The sequence below is a fragment of the Penaeus chinensis genome, chromosome 9, assembly GCF_019202785.1.
Source record: "Penaeus chinensis breed Huanghai No. 1 chromosome 9, ASM1920278v2, whole genome shotgun sequence".
NCBI lineage: Eukaryota > Metazoa > Arthropoda > Malacostraca > Decapoda > Penaeidae > Penaeus > Penaeus chinensis.
In genome coordinates, this window is record NC_061827.1 from 32,401,571 (window position 1) to 32,426,570 (window position 25,000).

The following is a 25,000-nucleotide window of genomic DNA, read 5'->3' on the forward strand; positions in this document are numbered from 1 at the left end:
ATATATCTGTATATATATGTATATATATATATATATATATATATATATATATATATATGCATGTGTGTGTGTGGAAATATATACGTATATATATATATATATATATATATATATATATATATATATATATATATATGTGTGTGTGTGTGTGTGTGTGTGTGTGTGTGTGTGTGTACATATATATTATATATATATACATGTATATATATATATATATATATATATATATATATATATATTATATTATATGTATATATATATGTATACATATACATACATATATGTATTATGTCCACACACACATATGTATATATATATATGCGTGTGTATCTATATATATTTTAAATTCAAGCTAAAAATGCCTTCGTTTCAGTAGCTGGAATTGGGTATTTCAAAACTTTCTAAAATATCACTAGATAACCATAGTCGTACTGAATCCACCTGGTTACTCAGGAAACCGCCAGTGCCATAACAAGGCATCTAGTCACGTCTCTGGATTTGGGCAGCCACGCAAAAGCTATTCGTGCCAAGTGACGCCGTTGCCACGTCACACGCTCGCGCTCGCCAGAAACGGCAGTATATATGTTTTCAGTTCTCCCAAGTATCTCCAGTTCACAAGCGCACGTGCACCTACAACGGTCTCCTCTCAAGTCATAGCTCAAGAGTATATATATTCCTATTTTGAAAATGTCGCCCATTCAGATGGAAAAGTCGTACGTGAAAGTCTCCTCCACACCCGCTGCAAAGTGCTCTCGGCAGGCAAGGTCAAGCAGCAGGTCGTGGAATGTGTTTCTTCCTATCACTCGCAGAGGAAGCTTCTTCCAAGACTCGTTTTTCTCTGACATACACAAGGATTTTGACTCCTCCGTCAGGGAGGTGTTGGCCAGATGGAGTGACGAAGATTTGAAAGTGAAAGACTTCCGCCGGGATGATATTATGGACCGTTACAGACAGCTTCGATCTCGTAACCTAAAGGAAGGGAACCAGGCTGTCACAGTCACATCAGACAACACAAATCATAAGGTGAGTCGGTATAACAATCGCTGTTTCCAAATAGTCACTGGATGAGACACGCTTGAATAGTGTATAAAATCGCAGAAAACGTCCAAAAATAACTAAAGTTCTAACACATAAATTCTATCTCCCAGATTGTGCTGGATGTGCATGACTTCATGTGTGGAGATGTGAGAGTGAAAGTGTTGGACGAGGAGGAGTTGTTGGTGGAAGGACACGTGGAGAAGAAGGAGGAAGGAAGCTCATCCGTCTCGTCACACTCCTTCAGACGCTACTTCTCTTTGCCTCAACACACAGACATGACAGCGATTACGTCCGTCATGTCTGCAGATGGTATCCTCACAATCAGTGCGCCAAAAATAGTGAGTCAATTATTTTCTTGTAAACAGTGAGTATATAAACAAATGAATGCTGTATGAGTCAAGAAGAACCCTACATTATATTGATACTAATAATAAATCTTATTTTGTCTCACAGGAATCTGATAGCATTCTTGATGCAAAGGACTCAGAAGCTGTTGAAATTCTTGATCTGCATGACTCACAGGAATCTGATAGCATTCTTGATGCAAAGGACTCAGAAGCTGTTGAAATTCTTGATCTGCATGACTCACAGGAATCTGGTGACATTCTTGATGTGCAAGACCTACAGGAATCTGCTGACATTCTTCAAGTGAAAGGTCCAGAAGCTGTTGAAATTCTTGATCTGCATGACTCACAGGAATCTGGTGACATTCTTGATGTGCAAGACCTACAGGAATCTGCTGACATTCTTCAAGTGAAAGGTCCAGAAGCTGTTGAAATTCTTGATCTGCATGACTCACAGGAATCTGGTGACATTCTTGATGTGCAAGACCTACAGGAATCTGCTGACATTCTTCAAGTGAAAGGTCCAGAAGCTGTTGAAATTCTTGATCTGCATGACTCACAGGAATCTGATAGCATTCTTGATGCAAAGGACTCAGAAGCTGTTGAAATACTTGATCTGAAAGACTCGCAAGAATTTGTTGACATTCTTGATGTGAAAGAGCTACAGGGATCTGCTGACATTCTTCAAGTGAAAGGTCCAGAAGCTGTTGAAATTCTTGATCTGCATGACTCACAGGAATCTGGTGACATTCTTGATGTGCAAGACCTACAGGAATCTGCTGACATTCTTCAAGTGAAAGGTCCAGAAGCTGTTGAAATTCTTGATCTGACAGAATCACAGGAATCTGATAGCATTCTTGATGCAAAGGACTCAGAAGCTGTTGAAATTCTTGATCTGAAAGACTCACAGGAATCTGTTGACATTCTTGATGTGAAAGACCTACAGGAATCTGCTGACATTCTTCAAGTGAAAGGTCCAGAAGCTGTTGAAATTCTTGATCTGCATGACTCACAGGAATCTGGTGACATTCTTGATGTGCAAGACCTACAGGAATCTGCTGACATTCTTCAAGTGAAAGGTCCAGAAGCTGTTGAAATTCTTGATCTGCATGACTCACAGGAATCTGGTGACATTCTTGATGTGCAAGACCTACAGGAATCTGCTGACATTCTTCAAGTGAAAGGTCCAGAAGCTGTTGAAATTCTTGATCTGCATGACTCACAGGAATCTGATAGCATTCTTGATGCAAAGGACTCAGAAGCTGTTGAAATTCTTGATCTGAAAGACTCGCAAGAATTTGTTGACATTCTTGATGTGCAAGACCTACAGGAATCTGCTGACATTCTTCAAGTGAAAGGTCCAGAAGCTGTTGAAATTCTTGATCTGACAGAATCACAGGAATCTGATAGCATTCTTGATGCAAAGGACTCAGAAGCTGTTGAAATTCTTGATCTGAAAGACTCACAGGAATCTGTTGACATTCTTGATGTGAAAGACCTACAGGAATCTGCTGACATTCTTCAAGTGAAAGGTCCAGAAGCTGTTGAAATTCTTGATCTGCATGACTCACAGGAATCTGGTGACATTCTTGATGTGCAAGACCTACAGGAATCTGCTGACATTCTTCAAGTGAAAGGTCCAGAAGCTGTTGAAATTCTTGATCTGCATGACTCACAGGAATCTGGTGACATTCTTGATGTGCAAGACCTACAGGAATCTGCTGACATTCTTCAAGTGAAAGGTCCAGAAGCTGTTGAAATTCTTGATCTGCATGACTCACAGGAATCTGGTGACATTCTTGATGTGCAAGACCTACAGGAATCTGCTGACATTCTTCAAGTGAAAGGTCCAGAAGCTGTTGAAATTCTTGATCTGCATGACTCACAGGAATCTGGTGACATTCTTGATGTGCAAGACCTACAGGAATCTGCTGACATTCTTCAAGTGAAAGGTCCAGAAGCTGTTGAAATTCTTGATCTGCATGACTCACAGGAATCTGGTGACATTCTTGATGTGCAAGACCTACAGGAATCTGCTGACATTCTTCAAGTGAAAGGTCCAGAAGCTGTTGAAATTCTTGATCTGCATGACTCACAGGAATCTGGTGACATTCTTGATGTGCAAGACCTACAGGAATCTGCTGACATTCTTCAAGTGAAAGGTCCAGAAGCTGTTGAAATTCTTGATCTGCATGACTCACAGGAATCTGGTGACATTCTTGATGTGCAAGACCTACAGGAATCTGCTGACATTCTTCAAGTGAAAGGTCCAGAAGCTGTTGAAATTCTTGATCTGCATGACTCACAGGAATCTGGTGACATTCTTGATGTGCAAGACCTACAGGAATCTGCTGACATTCTTCAAGTGAAAGGTCCAGAAGCTGTTGAAATTCTTGATCTGCATGACTCACAGGAATCTGGTGACATTCTTGATGTGCAAGACCTACAGGAATCTGCTGACATTCTTCAAGTGAAAGGTCCAGAAGCTGTTGAAATTCTTGATCTGCATGACTCACAGGAATCTGGTGACATTCTTGATGTGCAAGACCTACAGGAATCTGCTGACATTCTTCAAGTGAAAGGTCCAGAAGCTGTTGAAATTCTTGATCTGCATGACTCACAGGAATCTGGTGACATTCTTGATGTGCAAGACCTACAGGAATCTGCTGACATTCTTCAAGTGAAAGGTCCAGAAGCTGTTGAAATTCTTGATCTGCATGACTCACAGGAATCTGGTGACATTCTTGATGTGCAAGACCTACAGGAATCTGCTGACATTCTTCAAGTGAAAGGTCCAGAAGCTGTTGAAATTCTTGATCTGCATGACTCACAGGAATCTGGTGACATTCTTGATGTGCAAGACCTACAGGAATCTGCTGACATTCTTCAAGTGAAAGGTCCAGAAGCTGTTGAAATTCTTGATCTGCATGACTCACAGGAATCTGGTGACATTCTTGATGTGCAAGACCTACAGGAATCTGCTGACATTCTTCAAGTGAAAGGTCCAGAAGCTGTTGAAATTCTTGATCTGCATGACTCACAGGAATCTGGTGACATTCTTGATGTGAAAGATTCACAGGAAGCTGTTGCTGAGGCTCAGAATACGTCAGAAGCTCATAACTCAAAGTCTTCAGCCATTTTGGACGATGTCACTGAGGATGCAGTACCTGTGCAAGAAAGGTCCAAACCAGTTTCTGAGGAAACGCTCGACAGTGAAATGAATCAGTTGGCAGCAACTGAGAGTTGCACAGATTCCCCTCAGTCATCTGGAGATTCTTGTACCTATGAAAAAGAAGTCGTCGATACTCTTGGGCAGCTGAAACTTACAGAGATGACTGAAACCGCACATACAGAAGAGTCTACAGAAACTGCTGAAACGTTGAAAGGAATGAGAAGCGTTCACAGAGATTCGCCAGAAGAGCTCTTGCTCATCACCAAAAGAGGAAGCTTCTTCCAAGACTCGTTTTTCTCTGACATACACAAGGATTTTGACTCCTGCGTCAGGGAGGTGTTGGCCAGATGGAGTGACGAAGATTTGAAAGTGAAAGACTTCCGCCGGGATGATATTATGGACCGTTACAGACAGCTTCGATCTCGTAACCTAAAGGAAGGGAACCAGGCTGTCACAGTCACATCAGACAACACAAGTCATAAGGTGAGTCGGTATATCAATCGCTGTTTCCAAATAGTCACTGGACGAGACACGCCTAAATAATGTGTAAAATCGCAGAATACGTCCACAAATAGCTAAAGTTATAACACATAAATTCTATCTCCCAGATCGTGCTTGACGTGTATGACTTCATGTGCGGAGACGTCAAGGTGAAAGTCGTAGACGAGAAGGAGCTGGTGGTGGAAGGACGCGTAGAGAAGAAGGAGGAAGGAAGTTCATCCGTCTCGTCACACTTCTTCAGACGCCGCTTTTCCCTGCCTCACCGCACTGACATGACACACATTACTTCTGTCATGTCATCAGATGGTATCCTCACAATAACTGCTCCCAAAACGGTAAACAACATCAACTTTTATGTTTCTGAAACTTGATAGATCCCATTGCTGAATCATGTTTAAAAAGGTAAATATAAAGACCTCTGGTATGTTAATGAAACTGGAATGTATCATTAGGTTTTTCTTTATATGCATAAAGTGAGCAAAACGTTCTTATATCTCATTCAGGCAGGAGAACCACAGCAAAACTTCTCCATGACTGAGGAAAGGAAGGAATCAACAACGGTTCAAGACTTAACACCCAAGGCACTCTTGTCCACGACGGAGAAAAATATCTCCATTCACGAGAATCTTGTCAATGTAGATCAGAAGGACTTTGAGTGTGAACAAAAACACACATACGAGAACAAGATGAGAAAGCTGAAGAAAGAATTCGAATTTCCTGCTGAATCCAAGGAAGTTTTAAAGCCCAAGATCTGTCAAAATCAGTCTGTGGATGAATCTACAACTGCTTCTGTCCATGAACATGGAAACGATTTTAATAATCAGGATCATGAACTCAAACGATTGACTGAAACATTCAAATCAACAATCACTGAGAAAGTCTCTTGTGATGACTTTATTCCTGCCCATGAAGAACAACAAACATCCATGCAATCAGAATCTGAGTCAACAGAAGCCATCAATCTGCGCGAGGAAATCTTGCCCATCACTCGAAGAGGAAGCTTCGTTCAGGATTCCTTCTTCCTCGATGTCCACCAAGAGTTCTACACTGCCATCAGAGAGGTCCTGAAGAAGTGGGTTAGCATAGACACTGAGGACTTTCTTAGCCTTAGTCACAGCGATATTCTAGACCGCTACAGACAGCTTCGGTCCCGTGATTTGAGGGAAGAAACTCAAGTTTCTATCGTCACGTCCGACAACACTAGTTACAAGGTAAGTAGTTCATGAATCACTCCGAGTAATACAATATGATTAAGCTTCTTTTCAAGATCAATTAAATACCAATAGTTTTCAGTCAACCTGCAACTGCTAACATGTGGTTTTATTTTTATGTAAATAGCTATTCTTTCACATATGATACTCACATATGTAAGCATTATGCTTAATGTTTAACATCCTTATATCTTTACAGATCGTGTTGGACGTCCAAGACTTCATGAATAGGGATCTGAAGGTGAAGGTGGTGGGCGAGACAAAGGTGGTGGTGGAAGGACATGTAACGAAGAGAGGAGGAAGCTCATCCGTGTCCTCATGCTCCTTCCGACGCTGCTTCTCCTTGCCAGAGTATATTGACATGGCAACCATCACGTGCATCATGTCTTCTGATGGCATACTCACAATCGTCGCTTCAAAAATGGTATTTAATGATTATCTGTAGATGATATGACATATATTATATGTTATAAAGATCAAACTGTCTGCACATAGCACACACTCACATGACTCACACACCAACTCACAAGCACTCCCCTCACCCCCGACACACACACACACATACATACACACACATACACACTCCTGTCTCTGTGTCCTTAGTATTCAAGTTAATACCTAAATTGTTTAACAGCCAGAAGAATCGGAAGAATACAAAGTGATCAGCTCCAATGAGGAAGTTCAAGAATCCTCTGAAGTTCAACGCTCGGTATTCCCAACTAATGAAACAATCTCTCTCCATGAGGAATGTGAAAATGCAAGCAAAGCCACATATGACTGCATGGACTCTATGGCAGAAGATACGAGCATTGAGTTCGAAGATGTAAAGACTCCAGTCTCCTCTGAAGAAATGTGTCAGTCAGTGCAATCTGAGACAACCCAACAGTTCCTTCTGTCGTCTGATTCTGCAGCAACATCGAGTCATGATACTGATTTTGACATTGTAGAAAGTCAAAATCAGAGCAAAGAGACTATTGGCACACTAGAATCTATTGTAACTGAAGAAGCGATGGCTGATGATTCAGCTTCTGTGTCTTACTCCGAGTCTGCAGATATTAAAGAAGGTTCCCTATGTCGCCGAAGTTCGACTGGCTTGAATGAAACGTTTGGTGATAACTCCCAGGATTCTCTTCCTTCTGTCATTCCTGAAGAAGTCCTTCATCTTGATGACTCCCAACAGGCAATTGAAATTCTTGATCTGCATGACTCACAGGAATCTGTTGGCATTCTCGATGCAAAAGGCTCAGCTGTTGAAAATCTTGACCTGAAAAACTCACAGGAATCTGGTGACATTCTTGATGTGCAAGAGCTACAGGAATCTGCTGACATTCTTCAAGTGAAAGGTCCAGAAGCTGTTGAAGTTCTTGATCTGACAGACTCACAGGAATCTGTTGACATTCTTGATGCAAAAGGCTCAGCTGTTGAAAATCTTGACCTGGAAAACTCACAGGAATCTGGTGACATTCTTGATGTGCAAGACCTACAGGAATCTGCTGACATTCTTCAAGTGAAAGGTCCAGAAGCTGTTGAAGTTCTTGATCTGACAGACTCACAGGAATCTGTTGACATTCTTGATGCAAAAGGCTCAGCTGTTGAAAATCTTGACCTGGAAAACTCACAGGAATCTGGTGACATTCTTGATGTGCAAGAGCTACAGGAATCTGCTGACATTCTTCAAGTGAAAGGTCCAGAAGCTGTTGAAATTCTTGATCTGAGAGACTCACAGGAATCTGTTGATATTCTTGATGTGAAAGACTCACATGAGCCTATTGACATTCTTGAAGTGAAAGGCTCAGAAGTTGTAGAAATTCCTGACCTTAAAGATTCCCAGGAATCTACTGAAATTTTGTATCAAAAGGATTCAGAGGAAGCTGCTGAAATTTTGTATCAAAAGGATTCAGAGGAAGCTGCTGAAATTTTTGATCTGAAGGATTCAGAAGCTGTTGAAATTCTTGATCTTAAAGATTCCCAGGAATCTGTTTGCATTATTGATGTGAAAGATTTACAGGAAGCTGTTGCTGAGGCTCAGAATACGTCAGAAGCTCATAACTCAAAGTCTTCAGCCATTTTGGACGATGTCACTGAGGATGCAGTACCTGTGCAAGAAAGGTCCAAACCAGTTTCTGAGGAAACGCTCGACAGTGAAATGAATCAGTTGGCAGCAACTGAGAGTTGCACAGATTCCCCTCAGTCATCTGGAGATTCTTGTACCTATGAAAAAGAAGTCGTCGATACTCTTGGGCAGCTGAAACTTACAGAGATGACTGAAACCGCACATACAGAAGAGTCTACAGAAACGGCTGAAACGTTGAAAGGAATGAGAAGCGTTCACAGAGATTCGCCAGAAGAGCTCTTGCTCATCACCAAAAGAGGAAACTTCTTCCAAGACTCATTCTTCCTCGACACTCACCGAGACTTCAGTGCCGCTCTCAGGCAGGTGTTGGACAGGTGCAATGAAGTAAACTTTGAGAACGACATTAACCTCTGTTACACCGATCTCCTGGAACGCTACAGGCAGCTTCGATCTCGCGATCTAAAGGAAGAGAATCAGGCTGTTTTCGTTACATCAGACAAGTCTCCTCTAAAGGTTAGACAATATTATTGTCATTGTTTTTTATCGATATACTGATTACCATCACTAGCATTAGTAAATCATTACTAGCATGATTTTTTTCAAACTAAACACTTTAAAAACTACCTATTGTTTCCAGATAATTGTGGACGTTTATGAGTTCATGAGTGGAGATATACAAGCGAAGGTTGTTGATGAGAAAGAGTTAGTCATTGAGGGACGTGTGGTGAAGAGCGAAGGAACCTCATCCGAGACCTCTCACTCCTTCAGACGCCGCTTCTCTCTTCCGCAGTATACCGATATCACTTCTGTTATGTCGTTAGATGGCATCCTCTCAGTTACTGTGATATTTAAGGTAGGTTCCAATTATAAGTTGTTAATGACAACTGGGAGTAAATCATCTGTGAAAAAAAAAAAAAAAAAAATGATATACACTGTGCAAATATAATATCAAATGATTATTTTGCAGGAAGGAAAAGTCGAGCTAAATACAGCTAAAAAGACTGAAGCAAAATGCAACATTACAAACGAAATTATTGAGTCACAATCACCTTCACTTTCTGCTGAAAAGCGCGTGCTTGAGGTGAAGACTGAAAATCAAGATAGGCTGAACAAGAATGTGACATCACAGTCACAGGAAACTCTTAATTTCTCTCGAGACTTCACATCGGGGACAGAGAGGTCCAAACTCGATTCCAACTTCGAGGACAATAGATTGAGACGCTTTGGACGAGAATATGACAGGGAATCTGAAGAAACCAACAGATATAACGTCACCGAAGACACAAGTATGGGAACGTCCTCTCGTTTCACGAGTGTTTCTCAGTCTAGCTCCGCATTGAAGTCTTTTCCAGTCACGAGGAGAGGACTCTTCTTCTCCGATTACTTTTTCCGAGACACAAGGGAGGATTTCCAGAAAGCCGTAAGGGAAGTCCTGAGCAAATGGGGAGAGAAGTCGTCTTACGGTGACGAGATGACTTGCTACAGAAAACTGCGAGCACGAAATATGAGGGAAGATAATCAGGCAGTGACGTCTTCGGAAGATGAACGTCATTATAAGGTATAGACATAAATTAGTTTAATTTGTTACTTTGTTAAGCAATATTATTTATGGATACTCATCGTGTAAACCGACTCTCTCATGTACCTTTTTTTTTTTTTTTTTTTTTTTAGTTCGTCATTGATGTTCAAGACTTTATGGACGTTGGAGAGATCAGCGTGAAGGCTGTGAACGAGAGAGAGTTGGTGGTTGAAGGTCACTTGGAGAAGAAGGAAGACGGTTCGAAGTCCAGCAAGCGGTTCCTTCGTCGGTTCATTGTTCCTGGAGACTTTGAGCTTGAAGCTGTCATTGCAGTCATGTCTTCTGACGGTGTGCTTAAAATTTCAGCTCCGAAGAGGGTAGGTTATACTTACTTATGTATGTGTGTGTTCACATGCACGTGTACACCTACGCATGCATGCAAATATATATGAATATATATATACATACACTATATATGCATGTATATATATATATTTACATATATGAATATATGCACACACACACACACACACACACACATACACACACATACATATATATGTACATATATATATGTATATGAATGAATGTATATATATATATATATGAATGAATATATATACAGATGTATATTATAAAGAGATGGGTAGTGCTGTTTATGTTTTCATGTATGGGAGGGAAAAAACTGATAGTGAAGAGCACTGCAAACATAAGAGAAAGACATGAAAAGTGCGTGTCTCTTTATGTGCTTAATATACATACAATGCATGCCAAAAGCTGTCATACACGCAAAGGCGTGATTGTTGAATACATGATATAAATATTCCTAAATCTCACATACCTTCCTTGTTCCACAGAAGGGCCACAACCGAAAACACGTTTCAACTGATGTAGAAGACATGGACGATTGCGATGCAATGTTTTCAAGGAAATTCACAAGTGGACATCGTCTCGCCGAGGACTTTTTGGGGAAGAGAGATTCATCTTCGGATGACGAGGATGTTAGGACATTTGCCAGGAAAATCAATGATCGCTACCAAGTCGCCTTCCAAGACGACGACGAAGACTTTGAAAATGGACATATGCTCAACAAGGAGACAAAGATGAAAACTGACAAGGACTTTAAATTTGACATTCCAAGCTTTTCAACGGAAACCCGGGTTTTACACATGGACAGAAGGGGTGTTTTCACTGAAGACTATTTCTTCGCGAATGTTCGTGACAGCTTCAGCCAAGCAGTGAGAGAAGTGCTGGAAAAGGCTAATGCATGGACCTGTCGAAGTGACGCCATGCACAACTACAGACGTCTGCGTCAGCGTAACCTCAAGTTGGAAACTCAGGCTGTTGGCATCATTGACGATCAAGACTCGCACAAGGTGGGCGTAAAACGGATTTTCAGTTAAGCCAATTTTATATCACAATTTATTTTTTTCTGTGAAGAGTGAATAGCAAGTTTCGTAATCAAATGTTTTTTTCTTTTTCAGATTGTGATGGACGTTTTTGATTTCATTAAGGGCGACGTGACAGTGCAGTTGGTGAAGGGCAAGGAACTGCTGGTCGAGGGTCAAGCAGAGAAGCAGGACGGAAGCAGAGTGTCCCGAGTGAGCTTCGTGCGTCGCTTCGCGTTGCCTGACCTCGTCGACCGAGACGCCATCAGCTGCGTGTTGTCCTCGGACGGAATCCTGACAATCATCTCCAAGAAGAGAGCATGCGAGTACAGGACTAGTGCAAGGGGATTTTCCAGTGAGAGGAAGTCCTACGGTGACGCGGCTGGCAGGTGGGAGGACAAGAAAGTGAAGGACTCCCTCGCGGATCTGGAAGGCCCCAGCTCTCGGAGCTTCAGCACTGGCTCTCGCTCCCGCTACCATCGCTCCTATGCGAAGCAATATTAGAGAGTATAAGTCCTCACACAGATATTTTAATGCATAGTTAAAAAAAATATGTATTCTTGTACTCAATAAGTGATTATTTTTATATATACACGTTAATTTTACTGCTGAGGAGTACCTTTATATGTGAAGTCTACCCTACATAACTAATTGTTTACATATAAGTTTTGTATAGAAGAGTATTGATTTTTAAATCACATTCCTTTCTACAAATACCTTCATATTTTATTTTGAAGAAAAAGTGTATTTGTATATCCAAATAAAATGACTTTCTCTAATCATAATTGCACTGATCCTCCTTTCAGATAGGCATTATCTTATTGATATACGAATTGTAGTAATCAGAATTCAAAGTTCAAAAGTTCATAAAAAAAAAAAAAAAAATACGTACACAAAACTAAACAAAAATGTGTAGCCCTTGAGGAAGACAAACAGTTTCTGGGGGACAAAATGTTCCTCATCCGGCCCCCACCCATCCAATTGACGCCTCTGGCAACAACAAATGTTTGTTATTATCATTATCCATCATCTTCTATTATCCCCAAAGAAAAAGAAACACTGATGTGCACACAGACGATTAGATGCCCACACGCAAGTGTTAAAATGCACTCATTTGCACACATAAACTGGGAGGCACACATGCGTTTTTAAAACACCCAGTCCATACACTGCATATTTATTGTTATTATAATTATTATTAATACCATCATTATTGTCATCATCCTGATCATTATAGTTATAATCATAAATGTAATTCTAATTATACATATTATTATTGTTATTATTATAGTATGTGTGTGTGAGTGTATACAGATACATTTATATACATATATGGACATATATATATATATATATATATATATATATATATGTGTGTGTGTGTGTGTGTGTGTGTGTGTGTGTGTGTGTTTGTGTGTGTGTGTGTGTGTTTCTAAACACATGTACATATATCTATATATAGATATATAATTGTGTGTGCATGTGTGTATGTGTTTACATACCTTTATATATATGTTTTTGTGTGTTGTGTATGTATGTGTGCCTTTTTGTAAACACATGTATATATGGATATAAAAATCTTATTATTTATATATATGTATATATGAATATACAAATCTATCTGTCTCTATATATATGTGTGTGTGTATGTGTGTGTGTCTGTGCACGTGTGCATGGATGTGTGTACATGTAACTGATTGCAGGTAAAAGGTTCATTAGTTAAAGTTAAAATTAATCTTATTCGAAAAAGAGTGTTGCAAATCTTCCCGAAATATCCTCCGACGCATTAAGCAGTATTGTCATGGAATACTACTTCAGTCATGCTAACGCCGCCAATGCCGATACTGGACTTGAGTCACGGATGATTACTCACATCTCTGGACTTTGGCAGCCACGCAAAAGATGTTCATGCCAAGTGACGCCGTTGCCACGTCACACGCTCACACTCGCCAGGTACAGTATATATGTTTAGTGTCCTCCTAGGAATCTTCAGTTTACAAGCGCACGTGCACCTCCAACGATCTCCTCTCAAGTCAAAACACAAGTGTACATATATTCCTTTTTTGAAAATGGCGCCCATTCATATAAAGAAGTCGTACGTGAAAGTCTCCTCCACACCCGCTGCAAAGTGCTCTCGGCAGGCAAGGTCAAGCAGCAGGTCGCGGGATGTGTTCCTTCCTATCACTCGCAGAGGAAGCTTCTTCCAAGACTCGTTTTTCTCTGACATACACAAGGATTTTGACTCCTCCGTCAGGGAGGTGTTGGCCAGATGGAGTGACGAAGATTTGAAAGTGAAAGACTTCCGCCGGGATGATATTATGGACCGTTACAGACAGCTTCGATCTCATAACCTAAAGGAAGGGAACCAGGCTGTCACAGTCACATCTGACAACACAAGTCATAAGGTGAGTCGGTATATTAATCGCTCTTTCCAAATAGTCACTGGACGAGATACGCTTAAACAGTGTGTAAAATTGCAGAAAACGTCCACAAATAACTAAAGTTATAACACATAAATTCTATCTCCCAGATTGTGCTGGACGTGCATGACTTCATGTGTGGAGACGTGAAAGTGAAAGTGTTGGACGAGGAGGAGTTGTTGGTGGAAGGACACGTGGAGAAGAAGGAGGAAGGAAGCTCATCCGTCTCGTCACACTCCTTCAGACGTTACTTCTCTTTGCCTCAACACACAGACATGACAGCGATTACGTCCGTCATGTCTGCAGATGGTATCCTCACAATCAGCGCGCCAAAAAAAGTGAGTCAACTATTTTCTTGTAAGCAATAAGAATAGAAACAAATAATTTTTGTATGAGAAACGAAAAGCCAGGTTATATTAATAATAATATTAGATTATTTTTTATCTCACAGAAAACAGAAACGACAAAGGAAAATGCAATGAATCAAACTTTCGCTTCGAATTATCGGGAGAAAGTCAGCGAGACGCAAAAACACATGGAATCTCGGATAGAATCAGAACATTCTTCTTCTACACAAAAAGAAACCTGTTCGTGTGATTTTGGTTCTAAAAGAACACCTGATTCCTCTCGGTTTCACAGCGGTTCGTGGGACACATCCTTGCCCATCACTCGAAGGGGAGGCTTCTTCCAGGACTCATTCTTCTCCGGTACACACCGTGACTTCGATGCCTCCATCAGGAAGGTCCTCAATGGCTGGAATGACGCCGACCTCCAGTTGGCGGACTTCTGGGACGATGACGACTTCCACCGCAGCGACAGACTGAGCCGCTATAGACAGCTTCGATCACGGAACCTGTGGAGTGACAAACAGGCCATTACAGTTACTTCAGATAATATTAGTTATAAGGTAAGTTGCATAATGACTACACACTTAATTAATTTATCTACATCTTGGGAATATTAATATGAACTACTTTTCTTCATTTTATAAAAATTGAAGAATTAAAGAATTTAAAGATGGAAGAACCCTTAGGTTTCATGGACAATTTTTTGTTTATAATCTACCGTAAATCATTTCACAGATCGTGTTGGACATGCATGACTTTGTGGATGGAGATGTGAAGGTGAAGTTGATGGGCGAGAAGGAGCTGTTGGTGGAGGCCCAGTCGGCCGGGTCCTCGCACACCTTCACACGCAACTTCTCCTTGCCTGAGTCCATTGACATAACGTCCATCACGTCTGTCATGTCGTCAGATGGCATCCTCACAATCACTGCGTCCAAGAAGGTATTGTTCTAGCTTCTCTTGTACTTCAGTAATGCCTTATGAAGATTTTACATAAATGAATCTAAAGTGTAGCAGGCATCCGCATAATTAATACGCCTTTCTTAACCAACAGGAGAGAGAAACACAACAGAAGACTACTGTCATCCCCACTAGTGTCAAGGAAACGCACAATGCATCAGAAGTTCACAGCTCAACTTCCTCGACGACCTCGGGAGTTTCTGAGGAAACAGCATCTGGCCAAGGAATATCCCACACAGACCAAGAGGAGGAACGTAAATACACACGATGTTATCAGAAGAATATTGACGAGAACAAGACCCAAACTGCAACTTCCAATATCTCAAGCAACACCCAACAATCATTACAGAAGGAATCGTCTGTCATCACAGATTTTGCATCCACAAGAATTCCGAATTCTCTAGAAGCAAAGAAAACTCTTGGAAATTCGCAAGACAATTTCTTGCCCATCGCTAGGAGAGGAAGCTTCTTCCAAGACTCATTCTTTTCCGACATACGCCAAGGCTTCGACGCCTCTGTCAGGGAAATCTTGAAGAAATGCAATGACTCTGATCTCACGGTGACAGACGATGTCAGTCACAGTGACATCTTGAGCCGCTACAGGCAGCTTCGATCTCGAAACATGAGGGAAGAGGACCAGGCCTTCTCCGTCTCGTCAGACGAAGCTACCATCAAGGTCAGTCCCCTCTCTGTGTATTAGGGTTCACCACTGTCTTATATTTTTTGAGATATTTTATTGATTAAAAAGCATTTTATGCTTTACTCTTAGTACACGATTCTCATTACTTAATATACACTTCTGCACTGAGGGTTGTAGAAAGTTTTCAAATATCATTACCAACATTATTCCATTAAGTTTACTTGCTCTTTTTTTCTTTTGTTTTTTTTCTTATTATTATCATCATTGTTACCATTACCATTATTACCATTGTTATTATTAAGATTACCATAAGTATTATTTTATTATGACAATCCTTTTCATTCACTTGAAAAAATAAGCAAATTCATTTCAATTTCAACTTCATAGATCGTGCTAGATGTGCATGACTTCATGTACGGAGACGTCAAGGTAAAAGTCGTAGACGAGAAGGAGCTGGTGGTGGAAGGACGCGTAGAGAAGAAGGAGGAAGGAAGTTCATCCGTCTCGTCATACTCCTTCAGACGCCGCTTTACCCTGCCTCACCGCACTGACATGGCCCACATCACTCCTGTCATGTCTTCAGATGGTATCCTCACAATAACTGCTCTGAAAATGGTAAATAACTCAACTTTTATGTTAAGAGAACTTAATAGATTCTATATGTTTACATTACATAATCATGTATGAAAAGATAAATGTGTAAACTTCAAATATGTTTATGAAATTGCAACATACCACTATCTTTAGTCTAATCATGCATAAAAATTAGTATAAAGTGGGTCTTATATCACATTCAGGCAAGGGAACCACAACAAAACACACATGTAAATTTCTCCATGACTGAGGAAAAGAAGGAATCAACAACGGTTCAAGACTTAACACCTGAAGCACTTTCGTCGGTGACAGAGAAAAACATCTCTGTTCACGAGAATCTTGTCAGTGTAGATCAGAAAGACTTTGAATGTGAACGAAAACACATGTATACAGACAAGACGAGAAAGCTGAAGAAAGAATTCGAGGTTCCTGCTGAAAAAGTGTTAAAGCCCAAGATCTGTCAAAATCAATCTGTGGATGAGTCTACAACTGGTTCTGTACATGAACATGGAAACGTTGCTAATAATCAGGATCATGAACTCAAGCGATTGGCTGGATCATCTGAATCAACAATCACGGAAAGCGCCTCTTGTGATGACTTTATTTCTGCTCATGAAGAACAACAAGCATCTGTGCAATCAGAATCTGAGTCGACAGAAGCCATCAAACAAATCTTGCCCATCACTCGAAGAGGAAGCTTCGTTCAAGATTCCTTCTTCCTCGATGTCCACCAAGAGTTCTACACTGCCATCAGAGAGGTCCTGAAGAAGTGGGTTAACGTAGACAGTGAGGACTTTCTTAGCCTTAGTCACAGCGATATTCTGGACCGCTACAGACAGCTTCGATTGCACGATTTGAGGGAAGAAACTCAAGTTTCTGTTGTAACGTCCGACAACACTAGTTACAAGGTAAGTATTTAAAAAAATCACTCTGAATAATACAATATGTTTAAGTGTCTTTTTTTTCGTTTGAATAGTTATTCATTCAAATATGATACTCAGATGTAAGCATTATGCCTACTGTTTAATAAAAAAAAAAAAAATTACAGATCGTGTTGGACGTCCAAGACTTCATGAATAGGGATCTGAAGGTGAAGGTGGTTGGCGAGACGAAGGTGGTGGTGGAAGGACGTGTGGCGAAGAGAGGAGGAAGCTCATCCGTGTCCTCATGCTCCTTCCGACGCTGCTTCTCCTTGCCAGAGCATATTGACATGACATCCATCATTTGCATCATGTCTTCAGATGGCATTCTTACGATCATCGCTTCAGAAATGGTATTTAAAGATTATCTGTAAATAATACTGTCATATGTTATAAAAGATGAAAATGTCTGTTCCTAAAAATATACAAAATCTTACAAATAAATACCTGCACATAGCACACATTCACTTGACTCACACACTCCCCCTCCTCCTGAGACATATGTATGAAAGCATGTGTGCGCAAACACACACATGTACAATCATGTCTCTGTGTCCTTAAGATCAAATCTAAATTTCAAGCTAATACCTAAATTGTTTAACAGCCAGAAGAATTGGAAGAATGCAAAGTGAAAAGCTCTGCTGAGGAAGTTCATGGATCCTCTGAAGTTCAATGCTCGGTATTCCCAACCAGTGAAACAATTTCTCTCCAAGAGGAATGTCATGATTCAAATTTTGACATTGTAGAAGGTCAAAATCAGAGCAAAGAAACTATTGGCACCCAAGAATCCTCTGCTGAAGTGATGGCTAATGATTCGCCTGCTGTGTCTGATGAAATGCAGTTTTACTCCTTATGTCGCCGAAATTCAATTGCCATGAAAGAAACGTTTGACGATAGCTGTGCATCATGTGACTTTGGATCTTCTTCCCAGGATTCTCTTCTGTCTGTCATTCCTGAAGAAGAAAGAGACTCTGAGACTATTGAAGACTGCCAACAGGCAATTGAAATTCTTGATCTGAAAGATTCACAGGAATCTATTAACATACTAGATGCGAGAGATTCAGAAGGAACTTTTGTGATTCTTGATCTGACAGACTCACAGGAATCTGTTGACATTTTTGATGTGAATGACTCACAGGAAACTTTTGACATTCTTGAAGTGAAAGGCACAGAAGTTGATAAAATTCCTGATCTGAAAGATTCCCAGGAATCTGTTGATATTTTTTATCAAAGGGATTTAGAGACAGCTGCAGAAGTGTTTGATCTGAAAGACTCAGAAGCTGTAGAAATTCTTGATGTAAAAGATTCACAGGAAGCTGTTGCTGAGACCCAGAATACGTCGGAAGGAAACATCGGGCTTAATAATGCTAAAAACTCCATTAAGACTGAAGCAAAATGCAACATTACAAAAGAATTTTTTGACTCACGATCACCTTCACTTTCTGCTGAAAAGTGTGTGCTTGAGCCGAAGACTGAAAACCAAGATGGACTGAACAAGAATGTGACACTACAGTCAGAGGATTTCACGTCGGGGACAGATATGTCCAAACTTGCTTCCAATTTCGAGGACAACAATAGACTTAAACGCTTTGGGCAAGAATGTGACAGAGAGTCTCAAGAAGCCAACAGCTATAATGTCACCGACACATGTATTGGAACGTCCTCTCGTTTCACGAGTGTTTCTCAATCTAATTCTGTAGTGAAGTCTTTTCCAGTCACGAAGAGAGGACCCTTCTTCTCCTATTACTTTTTCCGTGACACAAGGGAGGATTTCCAGAAAGCTGTAAGGGAAGTCCTGAGCAAATGGGGAGAGAAGTCGTCTGACGATGACGAGATGACTTGCTACAGAAAACTGCGAGCACGAAATATGAGGGAAGATAATCAGGCAGTGACGTCTTCAGAAGATAAACATCATTATAAGGTATAGACATAAACTAGTTTAATTTATTACTTTGTTAAGTAATGTTATTTATGAGAACTCATCATGTAAACCGACTTTCTCATGTAATTATTTGTTTTAGTTCGTCATTGATGTTCAAGACTTTATGGACGTTGGAGAGATCAGCGTGAAGGCTGTGAACGAGAGAGAGTTGGTGGTTGAAGGTCACTTGGAGAAGAAGGAAGACTGTTCCGAGTCCAGCAAGCGGTTCCTTCGTCGGTTCATTGTTCCTGGAGACATTGAGCTTGAGGCTGTCATTTCAGTCATGTCTTCTGACGGTGTGCTTAAAGTTTTGGCTCCGAAGAGGGTAGGTTATACTTAACTATGTATGTGTGTTCACACAAATGCACACATGCACGTATATATACACACACACACACACACACACACACACACACACACACACACATATATATATATATATATACATATATATATATATATGAATACATATATATATATGATTATATATATATATGAATATATATATGAATATATATACGTATATATATATATATATATTATATGTGTATATATGTTTACATACACACACATGTATGAATATATATATACACAGATATTTATATTGTTATATAGAGATGGGCAATACTGTTTATTTTTTCATGTATGGGAGGAAAAAGAAGTGTCTCTTCATATGCATATACCATATGCCGTCATACACGCAAAGACGTGATTGTTAAATACATATAAATCGTAGAAAAATCACATATCTTTCACGTTCTACAGGAGGTCTATACACGAAAATACGTTTCGACTGATGAAGACATGGACGATGGCGATGCAACGTTTACAAGGAAATTCACAAATGGACATCGTCTCGCCGATAACTCTTTGGGAAAGAGAGGTTCATCTTCGGATGACGAGGAATTTAAAGCAATTGCCAAGAAAGTCGATGACCGCTACCAAGTCACTTTCCAAGACGACGACGAAGACTTTGAAAATGGACATATGCTCAACAAGGAGACAAAGATGAAAGCTGACAAGGACTTTAAATTTGACATTCCAAGCTTTTCAACGGAAACCAGGGTTTTACACATGGACAGAAGGGGTGTATTCACTGAAGACTATTTCTTCGCGAATGTTCGTGACAGCTTCAGCCAAGCAGTGAGAGAAGTGCTGGAAAAGGCTAATGCATGGACCTGTCGAAGTGACGCCATGCACAACTACAGACGTCTGCGTCAGCGTAACCTCAAGTTGGAAACTCAGGCTGTTGGCATCATTGACGATCAAGACTCGCACAAGGTGGGTGTAAAACGTCTTTTCAGTTAAGCCATTTTCATATCATTTTTTTTTTTTTTTCTGGGAAGAATGAATAGCTAGTTTCGTAATCAAATGTATTTTTCCTTTTCAGATTGTGATGGACGTTTTTGATTTCATTAAGGGCGACGTGACAGTGAAGTTGGTGAAGGGCAAGGAACTGCTGGTCGAGGGTCAAGCAGATAAGCTGGACGGAAGCACAGTGTCCCAAGTGAGCTTCGAACGTCGCTTGCCGTTGCCTGACCTCGTCGACCGAGACGCCATCAGCTGCGTGTTGTCCTCGGACGGAATCCTGACAATCATCTCCAAGAAGAGAGCATGCGAGTACAGGACTAGTGCAAGGGGATTTTCCAGTGAGAGGAAGTCCTACGGTGACACGGCTGGCAGGTGGGAGGACAAGAAAGTGAAGGACTCCCTCGCGGATCTGGAAGGCCTCAGCTCTCGGAGCTTCAGCACTGGCTCTCGCTCCCGCTACCATCGCTCCTATGCGAAGCAATATTAGAGAGTAAACGTCCTTACACAGAGTTATAAATGCATATTTTGTTTTGTTTTTTATTTGATTTTTTTACATAAATGTATAATTGCATATTTTCAAATAATACATTATTTTATACTCAATAACTGAATTTATTTGTGATGTTAACTATATAGAGGGAGTAAATGTTATTTTTTATGAATGTTATATGTATCTGTTTACATACATTATACATATGAAGAAACAATGAGTTTTATATCACATTCCTTCTTGTAAATGCTTTGATATTTTATTTCGAATAAAAACATTGTTTTATTGTTTAGTTAATCTGTTTTATAAAACAGTAAATCGGCTTCAAGAAAAAAAAGATTATCTTCATACTATAAAAATAAGTTTCGCAAGAAAAGAGAAAGAGCATAAATCATTTGTTTAGGCCAAAGATAATCCGTGAAGTGCGATATTAGGTGGAAATGATAATTTTCATAAGTAGACAAGATTATTTACTTTCATTAGTGGCACTGAGAAACATTCATTTTATCTCAAATTGTCTAAGGCAAAATTGTTGCATCTTACTGATTTTTGCCTGTTTTATTATGTAACAGTGACAGCTATGCAAGTAACTATGTAGCCCTGTTTTAACGTATGAAGAATATATTTTAAATAAAGACATGTTAGGTCTACGATTATTATTTGCACAAAGAAAATGCTGAATGTAATTTGAAGTATATAAACTGATGATTTGATGTTAACTTGTCGACAGTCTATGTCTGTCTGAACATTCTCTGTGTTAAGGATATAAATGTGTCAATGTATACTGATTAATTCGTGTATCAGATTCTTTATCCAGTAGTATGTCTATATATTCATTTATCAATTAATTGCGACATTCCTTATGGGCCTAGCACCTTCTACTATATGTAAGATGCCAGTTATTTTTATAATCCAAATCCTGACTTAACATGTATAATCTACTCGTGTATATGGAATGTTGAAATACGTTCTAGATGTAACAAAATGAGTGGTCACACAAGTAAATAGTATAAATATATATTTGCATCTGAAACTTAATTTCTTGTTCACAGGCTAGTCCCCAAATTTATGGAATAGGTCTATATAGGTCCTTCTAAGACGGGCCACGAGTTCTGATGCTGACCCTGAAGTATAAAAACAAATGAGTAAATAATCGCATTGTAGTTGTTTCTCGTTCTGTTGTTGTTGTCATTCATCTTCTGTACAAAAAAGCTGTTAATATTTATGAAATTTCCAGACCAAGTTTACAATATTTTTAGTGTGTCGTTACTTTTTTTTTTCAGAACAATCATTAAACTAATCATTGAGTGCTGAAGATGTTATTTGAGAATAGTAGGCAGCATAATTTCTAAAAATTAATATGATTAAAGGAAGAAAGGCTCGGTAGGGAAAGCATGTCGAAGAATGGTCTTCAACAATCAGATACTTATTTCATGGCGGTCCTAGCAACATGAAGTGGCAACTTTTCACAGCGACCCTGAAATTCAGTTATTTCAGTTCTGAATCATCAAATAGCACAGGTAAATTTCAACAATTTTGGCAAAGAGCGAAGTACTATTCCTACCCGCCCTCTCACACCCGCGCTACATCCAACGCTATAAAAGTGTTGGTCCCATCAAGCACCTTCAGTATCGCAAGCATACGTCCACCGCCTCAGCTGCTCCTCTCAAGTGCTCTCCCCAATGGCTTCCAGCGATGACGTGGGACTTTCCCAGTCCGGTATTAAGTGCAGAAGATGCGGAGGATCGTCTCTGAGTTCGTGGGATCTGTTTCTACCCATCACTCGAAGAGGAAGCTTCTTTCAAGACTCGTTCTTTTCGAATATACACCATGACTTCGATGCCGCCATTAGGGAGGTACTAGGCAGGTGGAATGAACCAGATCTCAAGGTAACAGACAGTAGGGATGACGTCAGCCGTCGCTATAGACGACTTCGATCTCAGAATATGAATGAAGAAAGTCAGGCAGTCACCGTCACGTCAGACAACACAGGGCACAAAGTGAGTTACACACCTAACAATTAGAGAAGACGATTTTTATTAAAGTGAATATTCATTTATTTGTCAAAAGTTATAGAAAATCGTTCATTCTAAACTGGTGCTGAAATAGGTTCTGTTGGTGGAGTTTGATAAAGTAGAACACTATTCAAAGAGGTGATTTCGTTTTACTCAAATGCGCAGCTATAAATGTCCCTGTTAATCTTAAATACTTTACGTGCAGATTGTGTTGGACGTACATGACTTCGTGGAGGGAGACGTGAAAGTGAACCTGATAGACGAGCAGCAGCTGGTGGTGGAGGGCCGTATGGAGAAGAAGGAGGGAAACTCTTCCTCCTCGAACACCTTCAGACGCATATTCACCCTGCCGGGAGACACCGACATGACGGCCATCATGCCTGTCATATCAGCAGACGGAATCCTAACGATCACGGCTCCAAAAATGGTAGGCTTGTGTTACTTGCCGAGTTTTTGCAATGATCATATAAAACTTTATATGTTAATATTTATACATATACACATTAAAACTGGTGTGTGTGTGTGTGTACGCGCGCGTGTATGTGTGAGACTGACATGCACACACACACACACACACACACACACACACACACACACACACACACACACACACACACACACACACACACAGATATATAGAGAGGGAGAGACATACAGACAATCAGACACAGAGAGAATCTAAACACCTTTTCTTACCAGGAGCAGAAATCCACCAGCATTCCTGTCAGCCTGCAGCAGACTCAGACCATTTCGTCCTCCGCCAGCGGGGAGGCGTCCCTCCAAGGATCAGAAACGTCAGAGAAAGAGTGCCAGTGCTTGAGATGCTCTCTGAAAAATATTTACGACAAAAGAACTTCACAAACAGCTGATGATGCAATGAGTTCAGCAAGATCCCAATCTATAGATGCTCAAGTTATTCAGAATTCCTCTGCCTCCAGTGGCGCCCAGGAACAAATGCAATCGAAACAAGTATTTGGAGTTACGGAACCGAAAACAGCGGAGAGCGTCAGCTCTGAATCTTCATCATCGATGCGAAAAAAGAATCAAGCAGATACCGACTCGCGGAGGATCCGTCGAGATTCCTGGGATGTATTCTTCCCCATCACGCAAAGAGGGAGTTTCTTCCAAGACTCTTTCTTCTCAGATATTCACGACGATTTCGACATTGCTGTTCGGAAGGCACTAAGCAGATGGAATAACACGGATCGTCGCGTCGAAAAGGAGCTCCACCAAAGTGATGTTTTGGATCGCTACAGACAGCTCCGGCCGCGCGACCTGAAGGAAGAAAACCTGGCTATCACCGTCACATCAGACACCACCAGCCACAAGGTACGTCCCTGCAAATGATCGATTGTTTTACTCTATATGATTTTTTTTTTTCAAATATGAATAATCTAATAGAAATAAGAATTAAAAAATAAAAGATGATAAAAAGTACTTGTGCATTACAGATCGCGCTGGACGTGCATGGCTTCGTGGTCGGGGAGCTGAAGGTGAAAGCGGAGGGAGATTACGAGCTGGTGGTGGAGGGGCGTCTGGAGAAGGGCGAAGAGGGAGCTTCGGCCACCTTCAAGCAGCGTTTCACGCTGCCCGAAACCTCGGACATGTCAAATGTCAGCGCCGTCATGTCTTCCGATGGCATTCTTACAATTACTGCTCCCAAAAAGGTATTTACTGGCTCATAACTACAACGAATGTATAAGTGTGTGTAACTAAATTCCTATCTATTTATACGCATATATTCATACGTACATATAAAAATAAACATACGTGTGTGTGTATAACGTATATATACATATGTACGCACGCACGCACATACACACACACACACACACACACACACACACACGTGCGTACATATGTATATATACGTTATATATATATATATATATATATATATATATATATATATATACGTTATATTTATATATATACATATGTATACATACATACATATAGATAGATACATATATATGCATGTATGTATACATACACACAATCAAAAAATTATTTTCAGCCTGTAGCATTCCACTAGACAGAGCCTTTCTTTAAAATATGACTACATAATGCTGTCATTGCCTCCCTTGCTTGAGTGGAAGCACTTTCTGAATAACCGCGGTCCCGGTGATGTGTGCCAG

General features: G+C 40.3%; 4 protein-coding genes across 5 annotated transcripts in view; all 4 read left to right on the forward strand.

Annotated features, from left to right (window-relative positions):
• The first annotated feature begins 615 nt into the window (after positions 1-615).
• Positions 616-12,026, forward strand: LOC125028745. The gene is made up of 12 exons (XM_047618227.1): positions 616-1,023; positions 1,149-1,376; positions 1,492-5,087; positions 5,153-5,390; positions 5,559-6,266; positions 6,466-6,690; positions 6,901-8,853; positions 8,978-9,193; positions 9,308-9,898; positions 10,012-10,236; positions 10,717-11,235; positions 11,344-12,026. The coding sequence occupies exons 1-12, from the start codon at positions 688-690 to the stop codon at positions 11,749-11,751; spliced, it is 9,243 nt and encodes a 3,080-aa protein (XP_047474183.1). The 5' UTR covers positions 616-687; the 3' UTR covers positions 11,752-12,026.
• Positions 12,027-13,262: 1,236 nt separating this feature from the next.
• LOC125028746 lies at positions 13,263-14,631 on the forward strand. The gene is made up of 3 exons (XM_047618229.1): positions 13,263-13,652; positions 13,778-14,005; positions 14,119-14,631. The coding sequence occupies exons 1-3, from the start codon at positions 13,317-13,319 to the stop codon at positions 14,629-14,631; spliced, it is 1,077 nt and encodes a 358-aa protein (XP_047474185.1). The 5' UTR covers positions 13,263-13,316.
• A 122-nt stretch (positions 14,632-14,753) lies between these two features.
• Positions 14,754-21,010, forward strand: LOC125029063. The gene is made up of 9 exons (XM_047618806.1): positions 14,754-14,953; positions 15,066-15,647; positions 15,999-16,226; positions 16,409-17,113; positions 17,254-17,478; positions 17,730-19,046; positions 19,147-19,371; positions 19,812-20,327; positions 20,437-21,010. The coding sequence occupies exons 1-9, from the start codon at positions 14,762-14,764 to the stop codon at positions 20,842-20,844; spliced, it is 4,398 nt and encodes a 1,465-aa protein (XP_047474762.1). The 5' UTR covers positions 14,754-14,761; the 3' UTR covers positions 20,845-21,010.
• A 1,464-nt stretch (positions 21,011-22,474) lies between these two features.
• Positions 22,475-25,000, forward strand: part of LOC125029066 — a 5,140-nt gene continuing 2,614 nt past the window's right edge. For both annotated transcript variants that reach the window (XM_047618809.1, XM_047618810.1), the window contains exons 1-4: positions 22,475-22,847; positions 23,068-23,289; positions 23,562-24,191; positions 24,314-24,529. In XM_047618809.1, the coding sequence (XP_047474765.1) occupies positions 22,530-22,847; positions 23,068-23,289; positions 23,562-24,191; positions 24,314-24,529 (1,386 nt within the window). In that variant the 5' untranslated portion in view covers positions 22,475-22,529. The remainder of the gene's footprint in view (positions 22,848-23,067; positions 23,290-23,561; positions 24,192-24,313; positions 24,530-25,000) is intronic.

Excerpts from the sequence above, each read along its gene's own strand:
- LOC125028745 (XM_047618227.1), top strand. The coding sequence starts at position 688 with ATGTCGCCCATTCAGATGGAAAAGTCGTACGTGAAAGTCTCCTCCACA. Across the intron at positions 6,691-6,900 it reads CAATCGTCGCTTCAAAAATG|CCAGAAGAATCGGAAGAATA; the intron begins GTATTTAATGAT and ends ATTGTTTAACAG. Across the intron at positions 10,237-10,716 it reads AAATTTCAGCTCCGAAGAGG|AAGGGCCACAACCGAAAACA; the intron begins GTAGGTTATACT and ends CTTGTTCCACAG.
- LOC125029063 (XM_047618806.1), top strand. The coding sequence starts at position 14,762 with ATGCATGACTTTGTGGATGGAGATGTGAAGGTGAAGTTGATGGGCGAG. Across the intron at positions 17,114-17,253 it reads CCGACAACACTAGTTACAAG|ATCGTGTTGGACGTCCAAGA; the intron begins GTAAGTATTTAA and ends AAAAAATTACAG. Across the intron at positions 19,372-19,811 it reads AAGTTTTGGCTCCGAAGAGG|GAGGTCTATACACGAAAATA; the intron begins GTAGGTTATACT and ends CACGTTCTACAG.
- LOC125028746 (XM_047618229.1), top strand. The coding sequence starts at position 13,317 with ATGGCGCCCATTCATATAAAGAAGTCGTACGTGAAAGTCTCCTCCACA. Across the intron at positions 13,653-13,777 it reads CTGACAACACAAGTCATAAG|ATTGTGCTGGACGTGCATGA; the intron begins GTGAGTCGGTAT and ends TCTATCTCCCAG. Across the intron at positions 14,006-14,118 it reads CAATCAGCGCGCCAAAAAAA|AAAACAGAAACGACAAAGGA; the intron begins GTGAGTCAACTA and ends TTTATCTCACAG.